Source organism: Dromaius novaehollandiae, chromosome 26, assembly GCF_036370855.1.
Source record: "Dromaius novaehollandiae isolate bDroNov1 chromosome 26, bDroNov1.hap1, whole genome shotgun sequence".
In the NCBI taxonomy this organism is placed as follows: Eukaryota; Metazoa; Chordata; class Aves; order Casuariiformes; family Dromaiidae; genus Dromaius; species Dromaius novaehollandiae.
Window position 1 is genome coordinate 3,228,434 of NC_088123.1, and position 26,660 is coordinate 3,255,093.

The 26,660-nt window shown below is 59.8% G+C and overlaps 4 protein-coding genes across 6 annotated transcripts in view; 2 read left to right on the forward strand and 2 right to left on the reverse strand.

The window, feature by feature from the left end:
- Nucleotides 1-26,660, reverse strand: part of LOC112995814 (DNA-directed DNA/RNA polymerase mu) — a gene marked incomplete at its 3' end in the record, with an annotated part of 180,484 nt that overhangs the window by 52,241 nt on the left and 101,583 nt on the right. The gene's annotated exons all lie outside the window — the stretch shown is intronic.
- Nucleotides 53-10,999, forward strand: SLC20A1 (solute carrier family 20 member 1). Of its 2 annotated transcripts, none has more exons than XM_064497889.1 (11): nucleotides 53-158; nucleotides 558-1,167; nucleotides 1,303-1,443; nucleotides 1,571-1,656; nucleotides 3,934-4,030; nucleotides 6,070-6,189; nucleotides 7,919-8,179; nucleotides 8,295-8,859; nucleotides 8,969-9,154; nucleotides 9,552-9,636; nucleotides 10,180-10,999. In XM_064497889.1, exons 2-11 carry the CDS (start codon nucleotides 807-809, stop codon nucleotides 10,339-10,341), a joined length of 2,064 nt encoding a protein of 687 aa, XP_064353959.1. In that variant the 5' UTR covers nucleotides 53-158; nucleotides 558-806; the 3' UTR covers nucleotides 10,342-10,999. The 2 variants fall into 2 exon arrangements, with proteins under 2 accessions (XP_064353959.1, XP_064353960.1); XM_064497890.1 differs by having other exon boundaries at nucleotides 8,298-8,859.
- On the forward strand, nucleotides 12,388-16,589 carry LOC112994426 (cytosolic purine 5'-nucleotidase-like). 2 transcript variants are annotated; one of them, XM_064497921.1, is made up of 17 exons: nucleotides 12,388-12,502; nucleotides 13,178-13,251; nucleotides 13,333-13,450; nucleotides 13,542-13,637; nucleotides 13,942-14,033; nucleotides 14,157-14,214; nucleotides 14,317-14,410; nucleotides 14,555-14,608; nucleotides 14,700-14,783; nucleotides 14,915-14,956; nucleotides 15,055-15,162; nucleotides 15,272-15,509; nucleotides 15,617-15,668; nucleotides 15,743-15,803; nucleotides 15,888-16,064; nucleotides 16,151-16,237; nucleotides 16,311-16,589. In XM_064497921.1, exons 1-17 carry the CDS (start codon nucleotides 12,426-12,428, stop codon nucleotides 16,347-16,349), a joined length of 1,551 nt encoding a protein of 516 aa, XP_064353991.1. In that variant the 5' UTR covers nucleotides 12,388-12,425; the 3' UTR covers nucleotides 16,350-16,589. The 2 variants fall into 2 exon arrangements, 1 of the variants encoding a protein (XP_064353991.1); XR_010385191.1 differs by lacking the exon at nucleotides 16,311-16,589 and having other exon boundaries at nucleotides 15,272-15,490.
- On the reverse strand, nucleotides 16,667-26,376 carry CKAP2L (cytoskeleton associated protein 2 like). The gene is made up of 9 exons (XM_064497920.1): nucleotides 26,248-26,376; nucleotides 23,851-23,917; nucleotides 22,180-22,246; nucleotides 20,663-21,795; nucleotides 19,855-20,053; nucleotides 19,312-19,467; nucleotides 18,710-18,773; nucleotides 18,286-18,436; nucleotides 16,667-18,192 (listed from the first exon to the last, which is right to left on the reverse strand). Exons 1-9 carry the CDS (start codon nucleotides 26,348-26,350, stop codon nucleotides 17,967-17,969), a joined length of 2,166 nt encoding a protein of 721 aa, XP_064353990.1. The 5' UTR covers nucleotides 26,351-26,376; the 3' UTR covers nucleotides 16,667-17,966.

Below are 26,660 nucleotides of genomic sequence, written 5' to 3' on the forward strand. Positions count from 1 at the left end.
GGCGCGCGCGGGGCGCAGGGCGGGGGGGCGGGCCGGGCCGGGCCGCGGTCACGTGGGGGCGGCGGCGCCCTATGAAAGGGCGGCGGGGCTGCAGCGGCGGCGCCAGTCGGCGGCGGGTGGGTCCGGTTGGCGCCTGCGTCCTGTCGGGCCGCGTGTCGGTGAGCGGGGCCGGGCCGGGAGCGGGCGGCGGCGGCGGTGGGGGGAGGCGGGCGGGCGGGCGGGATGCGTGTGGCGGCGGTGGCGGTGGGGGTGGGGGGGGGGGCGGCGGTTGGCGCGCGGGAGAGGCCGTTAGGCGCCGCGCGGGAAGGGCGCGCGCCGCGTTTGAATGGGGCCGCGACCGTTAACCGCCGCGGCCTAGCGGCGCCGCCACCGGGGGGAGGGGGAGCTGGAGGCCCCGCTTCGCCTCCGCCCTTGCGGCGTTGCTGGGGCGGGGGGGGGCTTGGGCCCGGCTCGGCGCCGGGCTGCTCTGCCCCTCTGTGGCGGGGCTGCCTCGGCCTGCGGCACCGCCTCGCTGCCGGCCCCCCCGCCCCCGGCTCAGGCCTGCTTCTCTCTTGCAGGATGAAGAGCGTGTGGTCTCCCCTTCCCTCGCCATGGAGCCCTTCCCAGCCCTGACCTTCCAGAGCCACAGGAACTCTAGGAAAGCGATTCTCATATGCACTGTATAGCAGGAACTCTGCTCCCCATCCAGCTTATTTAGTTTATTTAATTTTATAACGTTATTTATTATAGCCTTTTCATACCTCATACTTTGTTTACATATCCGAGTTGAAAGTTCCTGTTAATCTGAAACCACTAAAGGTAGAATCATGGAGATAACCTGTGTTGCACCCACAGCTGTCAAGGAGCTGCTGCTGAGCACTGTGGAGACCATGGTCTCGGCTCCCATGACAGGCTTCCTCTGGATGTTGATATTGGGCTTTGTCATTGCCTTCATCTTGGCATTCTCTGTGGGTGCCAATGATGTGGCAAACTCCTTTGGAACCGCGGTTGGGTCGGGCGTAGTGACTCTACGGCAAGCGTGCATCTTGGCGAGCATCTTTGAGACGGTGGGCTCCGTCCTGCTGGGAGCCAAAGTGAGCGAGACCATCCGGAAGGGGCTGATCGATGTGGAGATGTACAACTCTACGCAGGAGCTGTTAATGGCTGGGTCAATCAGTGCCATGTTCGGTGAGTGGCTGCTCTGCTGGGGTAGCGAGGGGATGGGCTGAAGTTCAGCACTAGCCTCGTCCCCTGGGCTGTGCCAGGCTTGTCCCGTATTGTGGTGGTGGCAGCTCCCTTACCAGGCTTTCTCTTGTGCTTCAGGATCAGCTGTGTGGCAGCTAGTGGCTTCATTCTTGAAGCTTCCTATTTCTGGTACCCATTGTATTGTTGGAGCAACGATTGGCTTTTCGCTAGTGGCCCAAGGGCAAGAAGGTGTCAAGTGGTCAGAGCTGCTTAAAATTGGTAAGTCCAGCTTGCTGATGGCTTCAGAAGTGGTGTGAGCATGTGTGTGTGAGATCCATGGCAACCATACCAGCCCAGGGCTTCCCCTTGCAGTAACGGGATACTAATCGCACCTCTTCTCTCCTAGTGTTGTCCTGGTTCATCTCACCCCTCCTTTCTGGCATCATGTCTGCTATCCTGTTCTTCCTTGTCCGTAGGTTCATCCTTTGTAAGGTAAGGATGGGCTCGCTGTGGGCTGCATGTTCTGACAGCTTGGGGCTCCCAGGTGCTCGCTTTGTAGGGCCCAGGATGCTTGTTAGGTTGGCTTACTTGCATCCAAACTTCTCCAGCAGCGTCTGTCTGGATGTATGTGCTGACCTCTCATCCAGGAGGAGCTGAAGGGATGGGAAAACTAGATCTGTTGTGTTTTTTTTTTTTTTTTTTTCCTTGAAATGGAGCCTAGGAGATAAGAAGGCTTCACTTCCCCCAAAACAACAGGGCTGGTGATCCCCTGTCTGGCGTAACAGCTAGAGCTTCCAAGTAGTGAAGCAGCTCAGAATTGATCAGAGCTGCTGGCCAGGCTTTTGCCTGGCTGCTTAACTGCTGGTGAGAGGCTGAACCTCTGTTGTGCTGCAGATCAAGGCAGAACTGACAGCAGTGGCTCGAAAACAGGAGGGCCAGAATTGTCCCTGGTGCTGTGGAAACTGCGTGCCCTTCCTGGGGAGGGGCTGGCTGAGCAGCCCACATCTTCAGGCTGTTCTGCATCAGCCACTTCCTCAGCACTGAGATTTTAGTGCTGTTTCTAAGCCTTCAAAGCAAGAAGGGCTCTAGCACCTTCCTGGGTGCTGCTTTGTGCTGAAAGGCACAATTTGTGGAAGTGCCAGTTAGCATTGCTCTAATGTGAATCATCTGCTTTACCCTCAACATATAGGAGAAACCTGTCTTCCTATACACAGAAGCAGTGTTTCCATTACACACTGACTTGGCTCATGGGTCTCCTGCTGCTTAAGTGGGTGCAGGAGCTGTTTTGGGAGAGGCCACCCTGAGGAACGAGTTCAGGGTAACTTGAGGCTTTCCTCTGGGTCACACTGTATGGGATTTCTTGTCCTGGGAGCTGTAGCTCCAGGTCTGAGGTGAAACCTGCAGTTGAGGCTCCACAAAGAAAATATTCCCGGCTGAAAATGCCAGGCTGCCTCCTGACCAGCCTCTGAGGCTCCAAGTGAGCCAAAGCCTCTCTGGCTGGGCTTGTAAGGAGACATTTCCACTGTTTTGGAGTGTCTGAAAGGCCAGGAAATGGGACTTGGCACCTGAAATGTTTGAAATAGAGGTGGCAGCTCTAGATGTTCACTTTCTGAAGTGATGAGCCTGGAGCATGGTGATGCTGCTGGTTGGGGATCTTCAGCCAGCTGCCCAGAGGGCTGAACTTTGGCATTGCTGTATAATCAGTTTGTTCTGTGCATTTGAGGTTAATGACTTAAATTATTTGGGGTCTTGGGTCTATTTGTGCTTTAAGAGATGTTAAGATCTTATCACTGCTGCTCCTACCTGGCAGCCTTTGGAAATGATTTAGCGTCACTGCTGTCACAGTAACCTTGCGTAAGTGGCCTTTCAAAGCTGTGCTGCCACTTAGTGTGTCCCATTGTCAGGTGATTCTGGCACCAAACAGTGTGGTTGCTCTGTCCTGCTCGGTGTTCAGTAACACTGTTTGTATCAACACCGGACCAGATTGCTGGGCAGCAGCGGAGATTAAGTGCTCCTGCTGCTTGGGTGAGGGCCTTTGTGTGCAGGTATGTGGCTGAGTAAGCTGCTTGTATGAATAATGGACTTTCTTAATTAGTCAAAGTCAGCTGGAAAGAGGCAAAAGCTCTGTCTGACGAGTGGTTTTGTCTGAAAGTGCCTGGTGATTGTACAAAAATACAGCTGGAGGCCTGGGAGTTCTGCAGGTTGAATAGCCTTAGGAAGGCAAATGCAGTAGGCTTGGAGGAGCCAGGCCTCCCCTGCCTGCTGGTGAAGAGCAGCAGAGGAGTCTGTGTGCTGGGAGCAGGCTGCTCACGTGCTGGACCTCAGCTCGCTGGTTGCCTGAGGCTGCCCAGGCTCTTAGCTGTGCTCCGAAGCGTGTGTCCTGTGCTTGGGTTGCCAGGGAGTACAGGGCACTCGACTGCATCAGAAAATCCTCGGGCAACCCGTTGTGTTCTCCCACCTTCTCCGCCCTTGGAGAGAGCTGGGGAATCTCACTGTGCAGCAGCTCTTCTGACAGCGCTGATGGATTATTTTCCACCAGGAAGGCAGTGGAAAAGCTGTCTGGAGCCTTCTGGGCCTCTCCCAGAGCTGGCTTTTGGCAGGGCTTAGGGGAGCACAGTGTTTTAGTCAGCAGCTGGCTGAAGGTGCACACACCTTTTGGTAAGGGGCCATTTAGCTGCTCCTCAGCTGCTGCACAGTCCTTAAAGCAACATGATGAGAGGTGCGGAGCCTGGGGTCTGGATTTCTGCAGCTCTCAACATTGTTTTGCAGGCTGATCCTGTTCCCAATGGCTTGCGAGCTTTGCCGATCTTCTATGCCTGTACCGTGGGGATCAACCTCTTCTCCATCATGTATACTGGTGCGCCTTGTAAGTACATGTCAGAATACTTAAGCCTGAATTTTGAAATTCTTTACAAAACCTCCATTAAATGCACGATTTACCCCTTTTTTGCTTTACAGGGCTGAAATCTCCTAGAAGGCGGCTGGCCTGTGCCGGTTACAGAAGGCTGCAGGCTAGCGTGCGCTGAGTTCTAAAACTAGCTAGTTGCCCAACCAAAGAGGCCTGCTCAAACTAAACCCCCCCAGACCTCTCTCCTTAGACTTCCCAGGACTGGCAGATAACATGACTTCCCCTTCCTTCTCTTACCTGTGCTGAAACCCAGGTACCCAGCTTGCTGCTGAAGAGACTCCTTGGGCTCCCCCCTCTCTGGTAGTGAGGCTAGGAGCAGGGCTGGAGCCGGGGACAGGAGTTTGTGGCCTTGTGATTCACCTAGTCCCTAAGAATAAACTAATTATCCCTGAGACTTCCTGGCGCGAAGAGCTGGCATACTGCAGCTGGCACCTGTACTGAGAAGAGGAGTTCATACTGCAGTTTGAAGCTCTTTGGGAAGGCCAAATTGAAGTGTTTGGCTGTTATGTGGAGGGACAGACCCAGGGCAGGACTAGAAAAGCACTGTGTTGTTGTCAGGCTAGCTTGGCGCAGGAGGATAGCTTTGCATAATAAGCAGGAGACCCACAGAGCTGGAAGACAAGCTGCTGTAGAAAAACCTCAAATCATAACTTCCATCAGTCGGAGTAACTCAGCATGAGTTGTTTTCAGTCTGAGTGGGTTTCCTGTTGTGGAACAGTGAAAGAGGTCATTGGGAGCTGGAGGTGGAGTGACAGCAGTCAGTGTTGGCTTTTGAGGGTTTTCTCTGTAAACAGTGACTGGAAAGCTTTTGGAGGGATGTGAGCTTTCCCTTGGGGCTCCGGCTTGCTCGGATGCACCATCCAGCCTGGGAGTGTCGCAGGGATGTGGGCTGTGAGGAAAAGGTGGCAGGGGAGTGCTGGGATTCTCCAAGGTGGGGTTAAGAGGCACCGGGGCTTGTGAAGCAGCAACAGCACTGCTTCAAACCAGCTTCCAGTTTAGCACTTCCCTAGATTCATATTTAAGTCCTGAATTTAAGGAGGGGGTTGGGTAAGCTCAGTGCTGCTTAATGTGGTGTTTGTAGCCTTCAGCCAGGCAGGTTTGTTGTAAGCAAATAGCAGCTTACAGGTTAACCAAGTGTATGAAGTGTGACGTGGTTGCTGGTGGTGCATGAGGAGCAATAAGCTCCTGGCTGCAGCAGAAAATGCAGGAGTTGAGCCATCGCAAGCATTTGATATGCTGACTGGGGGCTGCAGCAGCCTGTATAATGTAAAGCTTCTGCTAAAAGTCACACTGCATGTGAGAATGCTTGTAAGTAGGTCACTTAACACCTTGGCTGCCTCTCCTGGTGAAGAGGCAGTTTGGGCTGAAGTTTCTAGTGCCTGGTAGAGCTGAAAAATCCTCTTCCCAGAGCAGCTAGAAGAGTTAACGGAGACATCTGGCTTTCCAGTGGGAGCAGCTGAGGTCCTGTGTGCTGCTCTCCCCTGGCTGCTCCCAGACTGGTGTGCTGGGGGAACAGCACTGTCTGCAGCAGCTCTGCTCATTTTTTTCCTTTTTTTTTTTTTTTCTTTGACATTGCAGCAAGTCAGGACACAAGGCTGTGTGTGTATATGGTGTTGACAACCAAGCTGGGGGGTGAATCCTCCAGTTGCTTGCTGCTAGGGCAGAATGCACACCAGTCCCTAATCGGGTTTGGCTGTGGGAGGGAGGGAAAGTGTCTGAACATGTGAAAGAGATTAGCTTGTGATGGGGAGCTTGTAACCTGGTGGGGCTTCTATGTGGGTTAAGCTCTTGGTTTCTGTATGGTCAGTGGTGGATTTTCTCTGTATCCTGGAAGCTCATTTCTCCCTGCCATGGAGCTGGCAGACAAACTAGCTCAGGGTGTTGCAGGTGGTTGGAGGCTCTGTGCTGGGTACCAGTTCCTCGAGCTGAAGAGCAAAGTCATACACGGAGGGGGCTGTTGCCCTGGGGTTTTCAAGATCCATTGTTTTATTTCCTAGTGCTGGGCTTTGACAAACTTCCTCTCTGGGGTATCCTCCTAATTTCGGCGGGGAGTGCTGTTGTCTGTGCTCTCGTCGTCTGGTTCTTTGTATGTCCAAGAATGAAGAAGAAAATCGAACGTAAGTAACCACTGGCTTTTTGCTGTTCTTTGGGGAAGGGCGTGCTTTTGCTAACCACCTTCTTTTTTTGCAGTGGGGGATCTTGTTAGCCATGGGGCTGTTATTAGAAAGGACACTCAGCTTAAGTTAGCACTTAAGCTGCTCTGCAAAGCCTGAGTCACTAGGCATTTGTAATCAAGCTGTTGCCTGTTGGACCCTCATGCTTCTAACAAGCAGCAGCGCCTGAGCGCTGCCTCTGAGACCCCAAAATGTCCCCTCTAAGGAGCTGTCAAGCAGCTCCTGGCAGCTGACTGCTCTGCCTGCCCCTCTGGATGAGCAGGGTGCTCTCTCCTTGACCTGGAAGAGTCACCAGGCAATAAATGCTGTTTCATACCGAGCATCCACGCGGAGCAGGGAAGGTAGGAGGCAACATGCCTGTTAACTGGGGTAACCTTTAATCCTGCACATACCTGGTGATCAATCTTTGGCTTGGCAGATGCAGATCACAAGCTAAAGCTGTGTAATCTTATGAAATCCTTGCCCTGGAGCAGAAATATCTATTGAAAGGCATCCAAAGTAGCAGTCCCAAGCTCTGACTTCCTCATCATGCAGGCAGCTCTCCTGGAGTAGTGTGTGGTCTTGCATATAAATTTCATGTGTGGTCTCGGGCACTTAAAGAACTGTAGATGAGGGGATAACAAGCGTCCTTGTCAAGCTTGTGTAATTGGGGTGTGACTAACAGCTTTATGGCTGCCCTTGAAATTCTTCCAGTTGTTCGAGCTTCAGCTTAACTCCTGCCTGCTAGCCCAGCGTGCATGCTGGATAGCAGCGCTGGGAAGAGGTCAAGATCAAACCCCGCTGCCGTGCTCGTGTGTGCTGCAGCAGGCCACGAGCTCTGCAGCTCAGCTAGGAAGCTCTGCAGAGGCTTTACGCCAGGATGGGAAGCTGAATCCTGCAGCCTGATAGTCCCTGTAGCAAACAAACCGGCAGGAAAGTAGTCAGGTCTCTGAGGTGAAGGTGGTTTTTGTGTGCACTAGCTGACCTCATGTTTTCACCTGAAGGCAGCAGGCTTCCTGGTAGAGGGGGAGTGACTGTCTTGGCTTCCAGGGTCTGAAAATACTGGCTTGGCTCTTCCAGTGGAACAGGAAACCAAGCTGCCTTGGGGAGGTGGAGCCTGACTCCTGGCAAACGGGGCTGTTTGGGTTCATAAGCGGGTGCTGGGCTGAGCTGAGGGAGCGGGAGAGAAGTTAGGGTGTTTACCAGGCACTTTCCTGTCACCTTCAGGAGTCGTTACCACATGAGAAGCAGCTATTTGTGTACTAGCTTGTGGCAAAGCACTTCCAGTGGCAGCTGGAAATGAGGATGTAGCCTTGTGTACCCGGAGATAACCATAACTTGTGACTGGCAGAAGAGGAATCTCTGCTGTAGGAATAACAGGCAAAAGCCCCATGATGTTGCTCACCACACCCAGTGTGGGTGTGTGGGGTCTAAAAATAGGAGATGAGCTGGCTTATGACAGTCTGGCTGTTGTGACAAGGTGCGACTGCTGAGCATTAACGTGGAAGGGGAAGAGTTGGCAAAGTTCAGAATTAGGAAGCTGTAAACTAATTTAGCTGCCATAAGCCTGAGCTGTGGGCCTGCCCCTGCTCTTTGCCTCCGTAGGGAGGAGGAGCAGGGTGGACACGGGCTCTGGGGCTTTGGCTGTGGTGGTGGTGGGAAGGGGTTTAATGGCAACTGCCTTCCTTTGCAGGAGAGATCAAATCGAGTCCTTCAGAAAGCCCCCTGATGGAGAAGACCAGCAGTTTGAAGGAAGATCACGAGGAGCCCAAAGTGCCATTGGGCAACAGCATGGGCGATGCCAAGAACCCCGTTGCTGACGTGGTGTCAGCCGTGCCGCACCGGGTGGTTGTGGAGGAGAGGACTGTCTCCTTCAACCTGGGAGACTTGGAGGAGGCCCCGGAGCGCGAGAGGCTCCCCAGCATTGACCTGAAGGAAACCAACATTGACAGTGGTGAGTGGAGGGACGGGTAAGGGGGTGCAGGGGTCCGAGGGTGGCCTTGGCTGTTTTTTTTACGCATGTCCTTGCAAAACTGGTATCCCTGGGAGCTGAACACCCCTTCTCTCAGCAGGAGCTGTGCAGCTGCCCAACGGCAACCTTGTGCAGTTCAACCAGGCCGTGAGCCACCACATCAACTCCAGCGGGCAGTACCAGTACCACACCGTGCACAAGGACTCCGGCCTCTACAAGGAGCTGCTGCACAAACTGCACCTTGCCAAAATGGGGGACTGCATGGGTGACTCGGGTGACAAGCCGCTGCGGCGCAACAACAGTTACACCTCCTACACCATGGCCATCTGCGGCATGCCCCTGGACTCCTTCCGGGCCAAGGAGGGCGAGCCCAAGGGGGAGGAGATGGAGAAGCTCACCTGGCCTGCTGCTGACACGAAGAAGAGGGTCCGCATGGACAGCTACACCAGCTACTGCAATGCGGTGGCGGACGCCCACCCGGCCGCTGATGTGGATGTGAATGCAGCCCAGGTGGAGATGGGTGTCAGTGACAGGAAGTGCAGCAATAACTCCCTGGAAGAGTGGAACGACCAGGACAAACCGGAGGTGTCCCTCCTCTTCCAGTTCCTGCAGATCCTGACGGCCTGCTTTGGCTCTTTTGCTCACGGTGGCAATGATGTCAGGTCAGTTGAGTTAGCGGAAGCGGTGGGTTTGTTTGCTGGCTCTGATGTGGTTGTGTGATGCCGTGACGAAGCTGCTGGCCCTCTAGAGCAGGTCTCCTTCCTCTTGCAGCAATGCCATAGGCCCTCTGGTCGCGCTCTACCTTGTCTACCAGACGGGCGATGTGGCTACAAAGGTGGCGACTCCCATCTGGCTGCTGCTCTACGGAGGCGCTGGCATCTGCATTGGCTTGTGGGTCTGGGGAAGGCGGGTCATTCAGACGATGGGGAAGGACCTGACTCCCATCACGCCATCGAGGTAAGGGCCTTGCTGGAGGCAAACTGGGTGGCTGCAGAGCAGCGTCCTGCCCCCAGAGCCCTGCTCTGGATCGGGGAGAGCATCCGATGCTTCCTTGAGGCAGAAGCCTTGTTCGGCTGGAGGATCTGGGGTGTGCTGCCACCGGAGGCCCTGTGACATGTCCCTTCATGCAGAGCTGCCCCTCTCCTCGTTAGCCCTCGAGGGGTCGATCCTGGGCTGCTGGGAGCCCGGAGAGCCAAGGGGGGAGCTGATCCTGCTGGGCGCAGGGTCTGCTCAGCACCACGTGGGGAGAGCAGCCCCAAGACTTGCTGCTGAACGGGCCTGGTAAATCGGGTAGCGTGTTGGGTGCTCGGTGCCGGCTCTCTCCGCGTTTCCCACACTCTCGCTCTTCCCCCAGCGGCTTCAGCATCGAGCTGGCGTCTGCCCTGACGGTGGTGATCGCCTCCAACGTCGGCCTCCCCATCAGCACCACCCACTGCAAGGTAAGTGGGAGCCAGGGTTAACGACGCGGCCGGTGGCCCTGGCATCTGGTCAGACCTGCTTTGCACCACGAGGTGCAAGCCAAACGCTGGCGCTAATAAAGCGGCTGTTCAGGAGCTCCCAAAATAGGCTGCCCGCTGGCCTGTAGTTCATGGGGCTGCGATTTGCATTTCAATGCGGGGTGGTGGCAGCGCGCTTAAGAGCGGCCCAGGAATGAAGGAAGAGTCCCTGAAGAAAGGCGCTGGGGGAAGTGCTTGGACCCTGAGCTGTGGCAGAACAAAACTGCTTTGAGGGACCCTGGACGGCTCTGCCAAGCAGCCCGGGCCGCTCGGCCATGGGAACCTGCGCTCTGCTGTGTCTCTTCCGGATCAAAGCTCGTGGGAGGCAGCTTGTTGCCAAGCCTTTTCTTCCCCCCCCCGGCTTGGTGTCCTGGCTGGGGTCAGCTGGGAAGCGTGTGGCAGCGAAGGCTGTGAGGGAGACCCCCAGCCGTGCGATGGCCGGGACGCGCTTTGGTCCGATACGGAAAGCTCCCCCTTCTCCCGCAGGTGGGCTCCGTCGTCTCCGTGGGCTGGCTGCGCTCCAGGAAGGCGGTCGACTGGCGCCTCTTCCGCAACATCTTCATGGCCTGGTTCGTCACGGTCCCCATCTCGGGCCTCATCAGCGCCGCCATCATGGCGGTGTTCAAGTACGGTGTCCTGGGAGCGTGAGGGCCCGGCTGCCGCCCGCCGTGGGGGCCTCGCCGCTCGCGCTCCCCCTGCTTTCACGCTAATGATTGTCTCGACTAGCTGCAAGACAGCCGGGGCGGACTCTTCCCCGCGCAGGCTGTGAATTACTGTAGGTTTCTGTCTTTTTTTTTTTTTATTTTTATTGGGCTTTCCCCAATCCTGTCTAGTGTTGTCACTGAAGTAATTATTTTTTTTGGACTTTGGCCCTAAGTTTCTAGCTGCGGTGGGTGCAGCAGTAAGCCTGTGCTCGCCCCAGAGGGGTGACTATCCTGCTGCTGTGTAGCTTTAGATTAGCAGTGGGGGGAGGCCACTTTATTTTTTTTTTTTAACTCTTAATGACTTAATTAAGATCCTCTTGCTGTGATTCCTCCTAGTGTAAGGATGGGGGCTGGTTCTTGCCCTGCGCAGGGGCCTGGTCCCCCCCCCGGCAAGCGGGCTGTCACGTGTTCAGCTTTGCCTCCATCGCCGTAGTGTGGTGCAAACAAGAGAAGCTGCAGTACCATCACGCTCTTGGCTCTTGTCGTGTCTTTTTTTTTTGGGGGGGGGGCCAGCCCCAGGGTCCCCCATGCCCCCCTATGACCCCCCAGCCCTTGCTCACTGCTGCTACCTCGGACTCAATAAAGACTTTGTTCTTAGGGCAGTGCTGTGGGGTTTCATTGGGGGGGGGGGGGCATCCCTCCCCCTGGGGGAGCTGCAGGCTCTGCCCCCCCCCCTGCCTCACGTGGGGGCCCCCTGGGGGGGGGGGGACCAGCCAGGGCTGTGGGAACTGATAACAGTGGCACGTGCTCTGCCGCTGTCACAGACGGGCTGTGGGCTGTCCCCTGCTTCCCCCTGTCCTGTGCGGGGGGGGGGGGGGGGGGAGGTTATCGAGGCTGTGCACCTGCATGTGCCCCCCCCGCACCTGCCCCTGCTGCAGTCATTAGTGTCACTGCTTGGGGGCAGTGGGGTGCAGCCCTGGCCCCCCCCCCCACCAAGGCTGGGGGCACCCAGACCCCTGGCCCCAGGACCTGGCCCCGGTCAAGGCCGGGCCGCGGGGACCCGCGTCACCGCGGTGGCGCAAGAGCCCCCAGGGCTGGCGCTGGGCCCCGGCGCGGGAGGGGGCCGCGGCTCGGAGCCCCCAGGGCACTGCTCCCAGGGAGCTCGCAGCAGGGACCGACCCCCCCCCCGCTGCTGTGCCCCCCCCCTCGCTGTCCTTGGCACAGGCCTGGGGGCGTGGGGACGCCTGGGTCCCCTCCTCGGTGGCGGTGGGGACCGGGGGGGCCTTGACCCCCCCCCCCGGGCTTAATGATTTGCTGGTGGGTGCCGCGCCCCCCCCCCCCCCCGCCCATGCTGCCCTGCGCAAACACTGGTGATAAGGGGCTGTGCCAGGCTGGGGGGGTCCCGGTGCCCCTAAAGTGGGGGGGGTTGTGGCACCCAGCCTGCCGCAGCCCCCCAGGGTGCTGGGGGTCCCTCACCTGCTGTGGGGTGCTGGTTGCATGGGGGGGGGCCCTGCCCCAGCTGGGGGAAATGGGGGGTAGTGGGGGGGGTCATTGCTGGGGGGGGCACGTGGTGGGGCAATGCCCCAGTTGGGGGAAGTGGGGGGGTAGTGGGGACAGTGGGGGGGTCATTGCTGGGGGGGACACATGGTGGGGCACTGCCCCAGTTGGGGGTGCTGGGGGGGGCATTGCCCTGGGGGGCTGCATGGTGGGGGGGCAACTGCCCTAGTTGGGGGCTGCATGGGGGGGCAGTGTCTGGGGTGGGGGTACTTGGGGGGGTGCATTGCCTGGGGGGGGTGCATGGGGGGGGAATTGCCCCAGTTTGGGGGCAGTGCTGGAGGGGTACATGGGGGGCGACTGCCCCCGGGGGGGGGAGTCCATGGGGGGCGTTTCCCGGGGTGGGGGGCACATGGGGGGGAGCATTGCCCCGGGTGGGGGGGTCCATGGGGGCGCATTACCCGCGGTACAGGGGGGGCGCTGCCCGGGGGGCGGGGGGGGGGGCCGGGCCGTGGCCGGGGCCGGGCCGGGGGCGGGTCGCGGCGGCCCCGTTAAAGCGGGCGGCGGCGGCGGCGGCGGCCGGAGGCAGCGGCGATGGGCAGCGAGGGCGAGCGGGGCCCGGCGGCGGGGCAGGGCGATCCGCGGGCGCTGCGCAGGGACTGCCAGCAGCGGTGGGGCCGGGGGGCACCTGGGGGGGGCATTTGGGGGGGGGGCAGGGTCTGGGGGGGGGCAGGATGTGGGGGGGGCATCTGAGAGGGGCAATGTATGGGGGGGCGGGACCTGGGGGGGCATTTAGGGGAGGGCAGGACCTGGGGAGGGGCATTTCGGGGGGGGGGCTAGGACCTGTGGGGCAGATCCGGGGGGGCATGTTGGGGGTGGTGGGTTGGGGTGGCACCTGGGGGTACAATTTGGGGGGGATCCGGGGCAATCTGGGGGCGGGGGGCAGGATGGGGGGGGCATTGGGGGGAGGAGGTGGGGGGGTACAGTCCAGGGAGGGGGCAGGATCTTGGGGGGGGGGAATTGGGGGGGGGGGTTTCGGAAAAGCCCCGGGGGGGGTAGATAGTCAAGGGCCGGTTGCAAGGAAGGATTTGGGGGTGCAATTTGGGGGGGGTGAACCCCCCCCCCGTAGCAGTGCAAAGGGTGCCAAAGGGGCCGGCCAAAATGCCCCCCCCCCCCCCCCCGGCCAGCCCCGTTTTCACTTGAAAAGCCCATTTTTCCGCTCTAATAACTTCCCAGCGGGTTGTTGCACGGAGCCAAACCAGGGCCCGGGGTGGGGGGAGCAGTTTGCTGTCCCCATGGCGGGGGGGGGGGACACTAGCGTCACCCACCGCCCCCGTCACCCGCAGGATTTTCGTCAACCGCAGCCTGGCGCTGGAGAAGATCAAGTGCTTCGGCTTCGACATGGACTACACCTTGGCCGGTAGGGTGACGGGGTTTGGGTGACGGAGCGGGGGGGCGACCGGCGTGTCCCCCCCCCTCAACCCTGTCCCCCCCCGCACAGTGTACAAGTCGCCCGCCTACGAGGCGCTGGCCTTCGAGCTGCTGCTGGAGCACCTGGTCTCCATCGGGTACCCCCAGGAGATCCGCGCCTACCGCTACGACCCGGCCTTCCCCACCCGGTGAGCCCCACGGGGTGCTGGGGGGGTTATTCGGGGGGGGACGGACCCATCTCGGCCCCCCCCACCCCGGCTCACGGCCTCCCCACCGCAGGGGGCTGGTGTTCGACACCCTGCTCGGCAACTTGCTCAAGGTGGACTCGCACGGGAACCTGCTGGTCTGCGCCCACGGCTTGCGCTTCCTCAAGGGGTGAGGGTGCCCCGGGGTGGGGGGGGGCACGGGACCCCCCCCCACCTACCCACCCGGGGATGCCGGGGATGGGAGCGGGCCGGGGCGGGATGTGGCCAGGGCGCTGCTGGGGGAAAGGCTGTAGGAGCTCCTCAGCCCTTCCTTGGAGCTCCTCAGCCCTTCCTTGGAGCTCCTCAGCCCTTCCTTGGAGCTCCTCGCCCTGCTGGGTGCCCCCCATCCAATGGGTGCCCCCCCACCTCTCTGGGTGTCCCCCACCCCGCAGCGCTCCGTAGCGCCCCCCCGTCCCGCTTCCCTCCTCCCGCAGCGCCGAAATCCTCCACTACTACCCCAACAAGTTCATCCAGCGGGACGACACCAAGCGCTTCCACATCCTCAACACGCTCTTCAACCTCACGGGTGAGCGAGCCGGCACCAACCTCCCCCAAAATCCACCCCCCCCCCCACCCCCGCACCCCACGTCACCCCAAACGCCCGTGCCACCCTGTGCCACCTCCCCGGCGTCCCCCGTTTTCCCGGCAGAGACCTATCTCTACGCCTGCCTCGTGGACTTCTTCTCCAACTGCTCCAGATACGTCAAGTAAGAGGGGAGCCGGGGGGGGGGTGCCCCATGTTTTGGGGTGAGAAAGGGGGTTTTCGCATCCGGCCCATCCGCCTTCACCCCATCTCTCGGCCGTTGCAGCTGCGACACCGGCTACAAGCACGGGAACCTCTTCATGTCCTTCCGCAGCATGTTCCAGGACGTGCGCGAGGCCATGGACCACGTCCATCTCTCAGTGGGTGCCGCGGGAAAAGGGAAGGGGGGGCGATGCCGGACCCTCTGTCCCCACCCCACCCAGGACCCGCTGGCTGCACCGTCACCCCGGTGGGGGGGTGTTGGGGGCCGCGGCGGTGACACCGGCGTGGTTCTCTCGCCGCAGGGTTGCCTGAAGGAGAAGACGCTGGAGAACCTGGAGAAATACGTGGTGAAGGACGTGAGTGCGCGCGGCCACCCGTGACGCCGGGTCCCCCCACCCACCCCGCCACCCCCCCACCCACCCCACACTGCCCCTCGCCTCTCGCCAGCCCCGCGTCCCGCTGCTGCTGAGCCGCATGAAGGAGGTGGGCAAGGTCTTCCTGGCCACCAACAGCGACTACGGCTACACCGACGTGAGTAGCGGGCGCCCGGCTCCCCGGGGCCCAGCCTGCCACGGGGGGGGCACCCGGGGGTGCTCTGCAGCGTGGAGGGTGCCACTGCTTGGTGGCCTCGCCGGGGGCCGTGACACCGGGCGTTGTTGCAGGCCATCATGTCCTACCTGTTTGACTTCGGCGGCGAGGATGAGGTGAGCCCACGGCCGGCGCGGGGTTGGGACGTGTTGGGGGGGTGCCGGTCCCGTCCACCCCCCACCCAACGCTGCGCCCGTCACCCGCTCGCCGGCAGGCGGGGAGCCCGCGGCAGCCCTGGCGCTCCTATTTCGACCTCATCGTGGTGGACACCCGCAAGCCGCTCTTCTTCGCCGAGGGCACCGTGCTGCGCCAGGTCAACACGGTGAGGGGCAGCGCCCGGCAAAGCCTTGGAGCCCGGCGGGGTGGCTTCGCCCTTCGTCGCACGGGTGACAGTCCCCCCCCACCCCCGGCGGTGTCCCCTCGGCTCGCAGGACACGGGGAAGCTGCGCATGGGGACGTACACCGGCCCCCTCCAGCACTGCGCCGTCTACTCCGGAGGCTCCTCGGACCTGGTGTGCGACCTGCTGGGCGTCAAGGGCAAGGACATCCTCTACGTGGGCGACCACATCTTCGGCGACATCCTCAAGTCCAAGAAGCGGCAGGGCTGGCGCACCTTCCTGGTGGTGCCCGAGCTGGCCCGCGAGCTGCAGGTGTGGACGGAGAAGAGCGGTGAGCGGCGCCCGGCCGCGGGGACCCCGCCGGGCTGGGGACGTCGGGGCGGGAGGTGGCCGAGCCACGCGTGACCTCTCCCAACGTCGAGCCCGTTGCCCTTGCAGAGCTGTTCGAGGAGCTGCGGCGGTTGGATCTCTTGCTGGCGGAGCTGTACCAGTGAGTGGGCACCCATGGGTGCTCGGGAGGGTCCCCTGTGGCCAAGCCCACAGCTGGTGTCTCCTCGCCTCCAGGGACCTGGACAGCAGCAGCAGCGAGCGCCCGGACATCAGCTCCATCAAGCATCAGATCCAGGTGACGCCCAAGGCACCGGCCCTGGCACCCTGCACCCCGCGCGGGGCGCCTTCGCCCTGACGCCTTCGCCCGCTGCGCCCGCAGAAAGTCACCCGCGAGATGGACCTGTGCTACGGGAAGATGGGCAGCCTCTTCCGCTGCGGCTCGCGCCAGACGCTCTTCGCCAGCCAGCTGATGCGCTACGCCGACCTCTACGCCGCCTCCTTCATCAACTTCCTCTACTACCCCTTCAGCTACCTCTTCCGGGCGGCCCCCGCCTTGGTAGGCCCCCGCGCCGTGCCACCCCCTCCCCGCCGGGTGCCCGGTGTTGGCCCCGCGCCGCCCACCTCGCCACCCTGCCGTTGCAGATGCCGCACGAGTCGACGGTGGAGCACGGCCGCCTGGACGCGGCGGAGGCGGGCATGGCCCCCGGGCTCGGCCGCCCCGGCCGGCAGGTGGGTGACGAGGGGGGCAGAGCCGGCACCGAGGGGATCCCGAGGCCATCGAGCCAACCCGGTCCTTCTCCAGGCCTCCAACGGGAAGGAGGATGAGGATGGTGAAGCCTGAGCCTGACGGGTGCCGGCCCCTGGGAGGGCGCACGGGCGAGGAAGCCCACGCAGCTTGGGGGCTGCCCGACCCTCCATCCCTGCTGCAGAGACGGCGCCGGAAACCCAAAGCGCTTCGCGCCCGGCATCTCCCGTCTCGACAGCTTCGGCGCCGGGCCCCGGGGTCAGTCGCGGCCCCGGGTAGATGTGGACGGCCATTGCTCAAAGGCAAGAGGGCTCTGGGGGTGCCTGCTGCTCCCCCCCGGGCTCCCTGGTGCCCGCTGGGCTCTGCCCCACTTGTGTTTTTTAACCTTTTCTATTTATAAAAGATGCTCAAACTCCTGGTTAAGTTTTATTGGCGCCGCAGAGTGGAAAAGACATAAAATTGGTTGTTTGAAAAGTCCTTCACCCTGGAACCTAGGAGATGGGGGCAAAGCACCAAGAATGGGAAGTTTCAAAGTCCTCAGCCAGCGGCTGGGACAAGCGTCCTGGCTGTGCGCAAGCCCCCGAGCCGGGGTCACGGTGCCAAGATGCCCCCGTCTCTGCTGGCACCGTGGTGGCCACGTCCTGCCCCCAGGGAGGGACCTCCAGCCACGTCCACGGGTCTGGGAGCTCACTGAAGCCCAGGCCTGGCCTGAGCTGTGGTATAGGGGTAGGTGTGCTTAGCCCCCTCTCCACCGCCTGGTCGGACCTTGGAGCTACGTTGTGGTCTTGGCTTCTGCTGCTCCCGACTGGATTCCCTGGACCAGGCTCGTCCCCTCGCCTCCTTTGGGAGTGTCTCTGGCACCCGTCACTGGCCCCCTCGGGTGCTGTGGGACCGAGCCCACCCGCGAGGACCAGCCCCCGCTCCAGGTGGGCTAGAACGGGAGCTGGCGTGAAAACTCGTTTCCGTTTCTCAAAAGCTGCTTGTGCTTCAGGTGGCCACCAAAAACAAGCCCCTTCTGGCTGAGAGGAGCCAGAAAACCCCTTGAACCATCGAGAGAAGCTGGTGACTCCTAAGGACCTCCGCGCCCGGTGCATGCTGGAAGGGGGCTGCCGATGCACGATGGCTTCAACCTTCTTGGGGTCCATCCGTGAGCTGTCGGCATCCCTCAGGCGCCCCGGGAGCGCCAGCGGAGCATGTCACGAGTGTGACTCGGTTGGCACTACCGCAAGCAACCCAAGACCTCCCAGATGCGGTCAGTGCATGCCTCCCAGTGGAGAGCATCTAGATGATGACCAGGTAGGCCACGGCATAGCTACGGAGCAAATCCCTCAGGACATCGCTTCCAAAACATCGGAAAGCGGCTGGCGCAGAGCGGAGACTGAATGATACCATCTTACAGCAGGAAAATCAGGGCACGTGTCACCACGGTGATGAACCAAAGCCGGTCCTGCGCAGAACCTGGGTCTCCAGTCCTGGATCTTGCACGCTATCCACCAAGCCACACTGCAGCTCTACTGCAAGTTTATATATATATATATATGTATTTAAAAACAGCAGAAAAGGTTAATTACATGCCATCCCTGCGTATTTACACCTGACTAAGAGGCAACGAGAGAAGTGACTGAAAGAAGTGTGAGGCGGCAGGTAGCACGGAAGAGCCAACAGCCTGCCGGGCTGCATCACTCGGGAAAGCCCTCGGCAGCGCTTTGAGGGCTACAAAGCCAGAACCTCCATCTCTGCCACCTCTGGCAAGGCCTTGTTTTTCCGGAAAAAGAGCTGGCTCTCCTCTTCACCATCCAGCAGTTCATCGAGGGATGACACCACGGTGTCGTGATCCTTCAGCATCTCTGGGTAGCGGCTCCCAGCCCGCTCTATCCGCAGCGAGCGCCGCACGGGCGTCAGGAATTTCAGCTCCTGGCCTTCTGGCCGCTCTTTTCGTCTGCGGGGGGGACAAGTCGTCAGGTAAATCCTGCGGCGAGGGGCAGCGGGGCAGGCAGAGGACCGCTTGCCGCCAGCGGCGGGCGAGCCTTACCTAGGTATGGACACAACTTGTAATTTGATTGAAGAGACGGGCAGGCTGGTGGGGCACTTTCCCGTCAGGCAGGGTGTCGCTCCCACGTGCTGCCTCTCGCTTGGGCAAGGTGTCGCGGGCTGCCAAAGAGCAGGCTGCTCAGCCTTTTCCCCTGACAGGAGAGACAAACAGGGCAGCGCGGTTGTAGGGAAGGAAGAAAGCGGCAGCTGGAGTGGGATAACCCCACCACAGCGCGCCGGGCACAGGTAAGGGCTTCATGCTACGGAGGTGTTGCTGGGCCAGCAGCAAGATCGGGATTCTGGGCTTTCACAACGCTCCGTCTCCATCAAATTCAGCGGGAACACGGGGTGCTGGGACAGCCTGCAAACCCTGCTGTTTCCCCTGCCTGCCCGCAGTCCAGCCAGCCCCTACGTGCATGTGTTACCTTCTGATGTTCTCTCTGTGGTCTTCAAAATACCAAGGACAACTTCTCTGAGCTCCTCGAGCGGCTGCAAGGAAAGCAGAACGCAGGTCAAGGCAGGCCTGACTCGGGAACGAAGACGGCAGTCCAGAGAGGAGAGCAGGAAAGCTTTTTCGCTACACCCCAAGCCAGAGAGAACGGTAGAACGCTGCAGAATTTCCCTTCTCCAAATTAATCTGTAAGCACGCAGGTACTGCCAGACGGACGTCCACACTCAACTGGTAAATCCCACCGGATGCTACGGTTAAACCGCCCAGCCCGGGCATGGAGCTGCCATCAGACTGTGCTGTTTCTAAGCTACAGCTGGAAGAAAACCATCCATTTTCCCCTCCCTCCCGCAGCAGGGAGCAGGTGCCCCATCCGCGCCTGTACAACACTGCCTCGGCTGATTAAAGCCGAAGGTGTTTATCTGGGAACAAACAGAGCTGCAGCTCAAAAGGGCTGTTCCGTCAACAACTAGCGCTGCTCAACTCATCCCAAAATCCGACCCCTGGATCTCAAGGAAATCTGCTGGGGTACAGACAGGGAACGCTGGGGAATGCCAAAGAGAAGGGCTCCTTCCTCACCACAGCACCGGCACACACCGCCTCTTTGTACAACCCCGTGGCATCAAAGGGGCCGCTCCGGGCCAGCAGCTTTGCTTTGCAGATCCAGAACTTGGCAAACTTCTCTGCGTGGGGGACATGGGACAGCATCTCCAGGAGCTCCTCCGAAGGGACACCCTACAACAACAGGGCCAGGCCCAGGAGAAAGGTGTCAGCCATGAGGTCCAGAGGTGTGTGCGAGGCGGGTTGCTACTGTAACTGCTTTCCCAGTGCTCTCCGGGGAGAGAAAGGAGGGTCTAAACAGTCTGGGTTTTGCGCTTGTTTTTTGCTAGTCTCCTGCATGACCTTGGACAAATAACAAAGCTCTCCCACCTCCATTTCCCCTCAGTAAAACAAGGATAATATTTCAGAGGGATGTTGGAGGATAAACTCCTTAGTGCTGACACTAACGGACCCACTAAAGCCCAGACCGCAGCTTTAGTCCCCACCCTGTGCTGCTGGGGGGGACCTGGGATGCTCTGAGAGATGGAGAGCCTGGTAAAGCAGCTCCTTTCCCATCCACACCTCCTCAACGAGCTTCAGGCAGTCAGTTAAGATGCTATTGATCCTGTCCAAGCAGAACTGCTCTGGTTTCTCCTCTTTTTCCTCCTTGGCATCGCTCCTGAAGGGTAGCTTCTCTTTCACCGGCTTTTTCGGAGGCAGTGTCATAGGTGGCCGTTTGTATGACTTCCCTTTGGATGCCAACCACTGCTCCAGCTGTTTCCTGTTAAGGGATCAAGGGATCGCTGTTACCACCACAGATTACCAGCTCTCGCGTGCCAGCCAAGCTACTGTCTGCTTTCTCTTCGAATCTCACTTCGGCGCAGTTCCACTCCGCAGTGCCACTCCGCTGCGTATAGACTCATGAGGCCTTTTGTTTCCTCGGCCTCGTGACTTGATTGCTGCGTAAAACGCCGCAAAGTCACATTTGTGGCTAGTCTGTGAGAGCAACAGTTATGCCTGAGCAGGGAAGATCACCGAGTTGACGGGAGAAGACCAAATCTCATCTCCACCCTCCTCTACTTCAGGGCATCAATCTCCAAAGGACAGGTCTTCACTGACTAGGCAAGTTTGGACCCTGCAGGCAGGTTTAAGCCGATTCAGCCAGTTAAACATTTTTAACTGGCAGGTGGACAGCTGAGTTTAACACTGCTCAGGGCTTAAAATCTCATTAGAAAGCCAGCACAGAGCCCTGGGGGCTGATCTGGCTGGAGAGGAGTTAAAACTGTTGGGCAGAAGGAGGTAAAGGGCCAGGAGGAGCCTTCGGAGGCCCAAATGGAGCCTGCAAAAGGGGAAGGAGGTGAGGACATCGCCGGCCAAAGGTGCTACTTACTTACGATCCTCAGCCGATGGGGTCTTGGGAACACGCTTCGCCTGCACTCCGCTTGCCTTTGGCAGCTCGGGTTTCAGCTGTTCTCTCCTAGTCTTAAATTCGCTCTCAATCGCCTGAGTTTTGGAGCCGTGTGCGCTGCGAGCCTGGTTTTGGGGGCCGGTCACTTGGGATGCCGCTGTGCGCCCCTGAGGCACCATCTTCACATCCTTCCTACCCGCCTCCCCTTTAACCACGGTCCTTTGCCGTTGCCCGGCGCCAGCCAGTCTCAGGCTGGATCTCCTTGGGGACCCCGGTTTTGCGGTCACCTGGGGCCTGCTGGAGGCCGGAGGCTTTGCGGGAGATCTTTTCAGGTGGGGAGCTCTACTGTGGTGCTTAAAACCTCCCGCCGGAAGCGTGCCAAGTGGCTTCCCTACGGGCTGCCTCGCCGTGTTAATACTCTCATGTTTTGCTCCTGGTTTTTTATGTAGCCAAGTCCTAGAGACAGCAGGTAACAAAGGGGGTTGCAACGCCGGAGTCTTGCTGCTCGGTTTTTGAGAAGCGTTCTTGGAGGCCAGCAGGGATTTCCCGAGCTGATCGTGAATCAGCTCCTCCCTCTTCTGGTGGCTGTTAGTTCTGTCTTTTGGGCCCCGGATGGTCCTCGATATTGCACCAGAGGTTTGTTTATGAGCCAGGACTTTCCTGTTCCTGGGACCGTTTCCATCAGACTGCAACACGCTGCTCAGCGCAGGGTCCGAAGGGGCTTGTCCCGGGAAGTTCTCTTTGTTGCAGACCAGCCTTTCTTGCAGGCTCTTATTTAGTGAGCGAGCTGCTCCAGGCAGGAGGTCGCTTCCAGTCAGAACGACAGCAGTGACAGTCTCCTTCGCAGCTTCCTCAGTCCCTTCTGCGTTTAGGTGACAAGAGGTAGAAGTTGGCAGCCTCCTGGGCTGTGCGGAGTGGTTTGTGCTGGGTATGAGCCCCGGGGGCAGCTTCGTGCTCTTCCGAAACTGCTCCGGAGGTACCACCGCTGCTCTCTGGGTTGCGTTTGAGGACCTCTGCTGAGGATCGTGGCCGGCGCGCCGTGTGACGCCACGCTCGTCATCCTTGCGAGCGCCCTTCGCCGCGTTCGCGAGAACGTCCTTCTTGCTCCCGGCAACCTGGAGAGACAAAGCGAAGTTCAGCCCCGAAAGCAGCAGAGCCCAGAGAAGAGCCCAGCTTGGCCAAACCGCGACAGTTCGCTCCTGCCCCAGCCCTGCCAGCCCACGGGAGGTGCACACAAAGGCCTGCGGTGGCGCAGCGATTGCCCATATAACAATGACACTACACCCGCCAGCACTCACACGGTACAGAGAAGTCCCCCGGACTAACTTCCTCTGAAAAACAATTAATTGTCTTATTGGCCAGCTATTTAGCAATGTGTTGACTGTACCTTATTCAGGGTCAGGAACTCGCTCTCCTGATTTGTCTACCCTGTTCTGGGTGGACTTGCCTCGAGAATGAGACAGAAAACGAGACTCAAAAGATTTTGCTCTGCGACTTACATGCTCTGGTTTAGAAAGTGGTTTTACGAGTGGATTCAGGTGATTAGTCCGGTCCTTTAAGTAGGGTCTGTGGAAGGTCAAACGAAATATCAGTGTATCTAACAGCTGCTGCAGAAAAGGTTAAGTATTTAAAGCACTTCAGGCTGTTTCAGCCACAGGAGCTTACGAGAAGCTTTTCGAAACAGGAAAGCTGTCAAGGAACTGTGATGTAACATTAATTCTTTTTCTTTTGCGTGGCAACAGAAAAGCAACACAAAAGGTTGACATCCAGTGCTGTCACCTAAGTTATGACTTCCGCTGACAACAAGAGTAATGAAAATGGTTTATGCAGCTGAGGGGGCCCAGCAAACACGGAGGACGCAACGGGCTTGGACAGCTCATGATGCTGCTGCCCCTCCTGGCGCCCCGACATCCCCCGCACGCTGCAGCCGGCTGAGCTGCATCTGAGTCAGCTTGTTGCCGTGCTGCAGGTCACAGCAGCGTCTCGCAGCGCATCGGCCCGGGTTCTGCCCTGCCACGGCGCGCGCTGAGCCGCAGCGCTGCGGCGGGTGATTCACGAGCCCCTCCGAGCCGGCAGCAGAGCGGTGACCCCGTCGGCTGTCCCCAGCTACGCTGTCCTCCTTCGTCATTTGGAGCCCTCGGAGAGCAACGATACGCTGCATCCTCCCACCACCCCCCCCGCTCCAGCAGCTCGCTTGTGAACCAGCAGCTCAGCTGCTAACGAAGATTAATTTCTCTGCAGATATTTTCCTGTAATGAAAGAGCCTGGAGAGTTAGGGTATTGTCCTCTGTTCTGCACAAGTTGTGTACGACTCTATAGAAAGATTTTGAACCTTCTTTTCTCATCTGTGTAATATTAGCAGTGTTCTTCAGAGCCTGGCATCAGGGACTGTCATTGCTTTTTCTGGTCTCTGATCCTGCTTCCCTATATCCTCTCCCCACGGACAAGCTTTATGGTTTCCTTTGTACTGTAATATCAGGAGAAATAATCACCGCAACCAAGAGTCTTTAGAGTGCTCAGGTTTGCCAGATGAAGCAGCAGTTTCAATTAAAAGCTTTAAAGAAAGATGCCTCGCTGCTCTCAGCCTGCAAATGCCAGCTGTGGTCACAGCCGGGTATCTGAACACAGCCCAGCTCCAAAGGAACCGAGTGAGGCAGGGAAGGCGTCCCAGAGCCAGGTAAGTAATTCATTTAACAGGTTACTTGATCCTATCTAAATTCCCTTTGTTGTTTCCTTTTAAATGCACTGAAAATGCCCCTTTCTAATATTAGTCTAGCCCAGGGAGGGCATTAAAAAGCAGCAGCCAAACCTGAAGCACCCTTTCTTTGAGATTCAGTTGTGCCTTTGCTATAGGAAGCCAAATTTTTGGTAATGTGACAAAGGAGAGAGCCAAAAGCTGAGACGAGAAAGTCTCAGAGACTCAGAAAACACCCACAAGAGGCTACATCAACCAGCAGGAAAGCTCAATACTCAAACCGTTCCTTTGCTCTTGCTGCCAGTGACTCTACAGAGCACAGCCTGGGCACTGTGGGGCCGCAGCTTTCTCCGGTCACCGTCTTGACAGCCGGACACCGCAGAGAGGCAATTCTCTCTTGACTAGTGACTCAATGCAGAGAGAAGGCAAATATTGGCAACCCAGGAAGAATCAGCTATATATTTTCCAAACTTACTTTGTACTTGGGCGTTTTAGCTTTCCTTTGGCTGCCAGGTACTCCTGGAGCTGTCTTCTTCGCTCTTCTGCAAAGAGATTATAGGAAAATGCAGCGCCCGCACCACAACCTCGTTATTTTGAACACTGATAAGAATGGATTTCTTTCACGTTCACAGCATTAAACTTATGGCACAGCTGTACAAGTCCCCCGAGCGCCCTGCCTGAGCCTGGCAATGCTGTTCCCAGAAATACTCCGTCAACGACCTGCTTTCCCGAACATTTCCATGCATGTGATATCACCCAGAGGCTCATTAGCACGTGAAGACCAGAGCGCTCTGGCACTTGCAGCGTGATGCCGCTCAAAACCGCAGTTGCGTGGGGCTTATTCAGTTTGTAGGGGGAAAGGAGAGAAAAAGGGAGGTGCTGCCACTGATCCTGCTCTGCTCTGCAATAAGGGCACTCTCCAGACCTTCCGTACAATGAAGGCAGAACACGATCCTTTCTTTTTAGGTGCCCCTCTTTTTTAGACTAAACAACTGGTTTTACTACACATGAGCTTCTTGTTGGGCTTGTCTAAACTAGAAAAAAACTAAGCTTGTTGGCAAACAGCAATCCTCTCACTGCACTCCCCCAGGGACGCTCCGTCTGCTCGCAGTCACCATTCGAGCTCTATTTAGCTCATCCAGAGGCTCCAGCTCAACTGGGTAATTTATATCGCGTAAGTCTGTATCGCTCTGCGGCCAAGAGCAGCAGCTCAGCTGGGGGCAGGGGATCCCTCTGCCCCCCCTCCAGTTTGGCTGAGGGTTTTGGTACTGGGGAGTCGCACAGCGGGGACAATCTGCCCAGCATCACCGAGTACCGGGACCCCGCTGTCCTCCCAGGAGGGCCGTGGCCCTGTCCCCAACCTGGGAGTCGGCCCAGCCACCCCCCCCTGCTCAAAGGGGTCCCCCGAACCGCGCTGGCCCCACGTGGAAGCCTCCATCCAACGGCCCCTGTGCCCGGGCTCCGAGGGCACCTCCGCCCCCCCCGCCAGCCTTCTACCCCCCCAAATCACCCCCTTCCCCTGCCACTGCACCCCAGTGCTTCCACAGCATCCCAAGAGCAACTGAGCACCCCAGGTGCCCCAGCACCCACTGGTCCTGGGACGTCCTGCCCCCCCCCCAGCACTCCGAGATGCACCCAGAGCCGCCTGCTCCCCCAAACCACGTCCGTGCTCCCACTCTGTGGGTATCCCCCCGCGCGCCCCTTGGGCCCCCCCCAATGCCCTCCCGCCCCTGGAGCACCCCGATTCGCCGTGCCAGCACCCCCAGGTCAGCCCCTGCCCCTCCGTATCGCCCCGAAAGGCCGCTCAACCCTCCCCACGCTCCCCAGATCACCCCCAGCCCTGCACCGCACAGGGCCCCCATTGCCACCCACCCTACAGGGCTGCCCCTGCCCCACAGATCGCCCCCCCATCCCCAACGTCCCACAGGGCCCCCCATCGCCCCAGTTCCCCAATGCCCCCCCCAGATCCCCCAAATCGCCCCAAACTCCCAACACCCCACAAGGCCCCCCATTACTCCCCACCCCACAGGGCTCTCAGATCGCCTCCCCCACCCCAAATACCCCACAGGGCACCCATATAACCCGGATGCCCCAATACTCCCCGCCCCACAGGGCCCCCAGATCGCCACCCCCACCCCTGACACCCCACAGGGCACCCAGATAACTCGGATCCCCACCCCACAGGGCTCCCCATTGCTCCCTGCCCCACAGAGCCCCCCGATCTCCGCTGCCCTCCAACCCCCCCCCGCCCCACAGGGCCCCCCATTGCTCCCTGCCCCACAGAGCCCACCCGATCTCCGCTGCCCTCCAACCCCCCCCCGCCCCACAGAGCCCCCCATTGCTCCCTGCCCCACAGAGCCCCCCGATCTCTGCTGTCCCCCAACACCCCCGCCCCACAGAGCCCCCCATTGCTCCCTGCCCCACAGAGCCCACCCGATCTCCGCTGCCCCCCAACCCCCCCACCCCATAGAGCCCCCCCATTGCTCCCTGCCCCACAGAGCCCACCCGATCTCCGCTGCCCCCAACCCCCCCGCCCCACAGGGCCCCCCACTGCTCCCTGCCCCACAGAGCCCACCCGATCTCCGCTGCCCCCAACCCCCCCGCCCCACAGAGCCCCCCATTGCTCCCTGCCCCACAGAGCCCCCCGATCTCCACTGTCCCCCAACCCCCCCCGCCCCACAGGGCTCCCCATTGCTCCCTGCCCCACAGAGCCCCCCGATCTCCGCTGCCCTCCAACCCCCCCCGCCCCACAGAGCCCCCCCATTGCTCCCTGCCCCACAGAGCCCCCCGATCTCCGCTGCCCCCAACCCCCCCGCCCCACAGGGCCCCCCGATCGCCTCCCCCCCCCCGGCGCCCCCCCCGGCCCCCTCACCCTGCGCGGAAGCGCCGGCGCCCCCCGCCCGCTCCATGCCGGGATCTCGGCGCAGCCCGCCCAACCGTCCGTCCGCCGCGGCCAACGGCCCCGGCGCGCTCATTGGCCAGCGCCTTCTTCAAACCGCCCAATGGGGAGCGCGGAGCCGCCGCCGCCGGGAGGAGGGGCGGGCGAAGGGAGCCGCGATTGGTTAGAGGCGGGCAGAGGGGCGGGGACAACGCGGAATACCCGTAGAGGGCGGGAAAGTGGGGTGGGCGTGGTCTAGAGAAAGGGGCGTGGCCAACCCTTTAAAAGGGAAGGGCGCGGGGCGCGGCGGGGGGCTGTGGGGCTCCCCCGGGAGGGTGGGGGTTGCGCGCGCGCGAGAGGGACGCGGAGCCGTTAATTTTGGCAAATAAATTAAGTTTAATTTCCAC

What these genes read in the sequence shown, in the direction of transcription:
- CKAP2L (XM_064497920.1), bottom strand. Translation starts at nt 26,350, where the DNA reads ATGAGCGCGCCGGGGCCGTTGGCCGCGGCGGACGGACGGTTGGGCGGG. An exon ending in CGGTGTGTGCCGGTGCTGTG is followed by an intron (nt 18,774 to 19,311) that starts GTGAGGAAGGAG and finishes CTTTCCTTGCAG; the next exon opens with CCGCTCGAGGAGCTCAGAGA. An exon ending in CAAGTTGTGTCCATACCTAG is followed by an intron (nt 18,193 to 18,285) that starts GTAAGGCTCGCC and finishes TCCCCCCCGCAG; the next exon opens with ACGAAAAGAGCGGCCAGAAG.
- SLC20A1 (XM_064497889.1), top strand. Translation starts at nt 807, where the DNA reads ATGGAGATAACCTGTGTTGCACCCACAGCTGTCAAGGAGCTGCTGCTG. An exon ending in GTAGGTTCATCCTTTGTAAG is followed by an intron (nt 1,657 to 3,933) that starts GTAAGGATGGGC and finishes ATTGTTTTGCAG; the next exon opens with GCTGATCCTGTTCCCAATGG. An exon ending in ACTCCCATCACGCCATCGAG is followed by an intron (nt 9,155 to 9,551) that starts GTAAGGGCCTTG and finishes CTCTTCCCCCAG; the next exon opens with CGGCTTCAGCATCGAGCTGG.
- LOC112994426 (XM_064497921.1), top strand. Translation starts at nt 12,426, where the DNA reads ATGGGCAGCGAGGGCGAGCGGGGCCCGGCGGCGGGGCAGGGCGATCCG. An exon ending in AGAAATACGTGGTGAAGGAC is followed by an intron (nt 14,609 to 14,699) that starts GTGAGTGCGCGC and finishes GCCTCTCGCCAG; the next exon opens with CCCCGCGTCCCGCTGCTGCT. An exon ending in ACTTCGGCGGCGAGGATGAG is followed by an intron (nt 14,957 to 15,054) that starts GTGAGCCCACGG and finishes GCTCGCCGGCAG; the next exon opens with GCGGGGAGCCCGCGGCAGCC.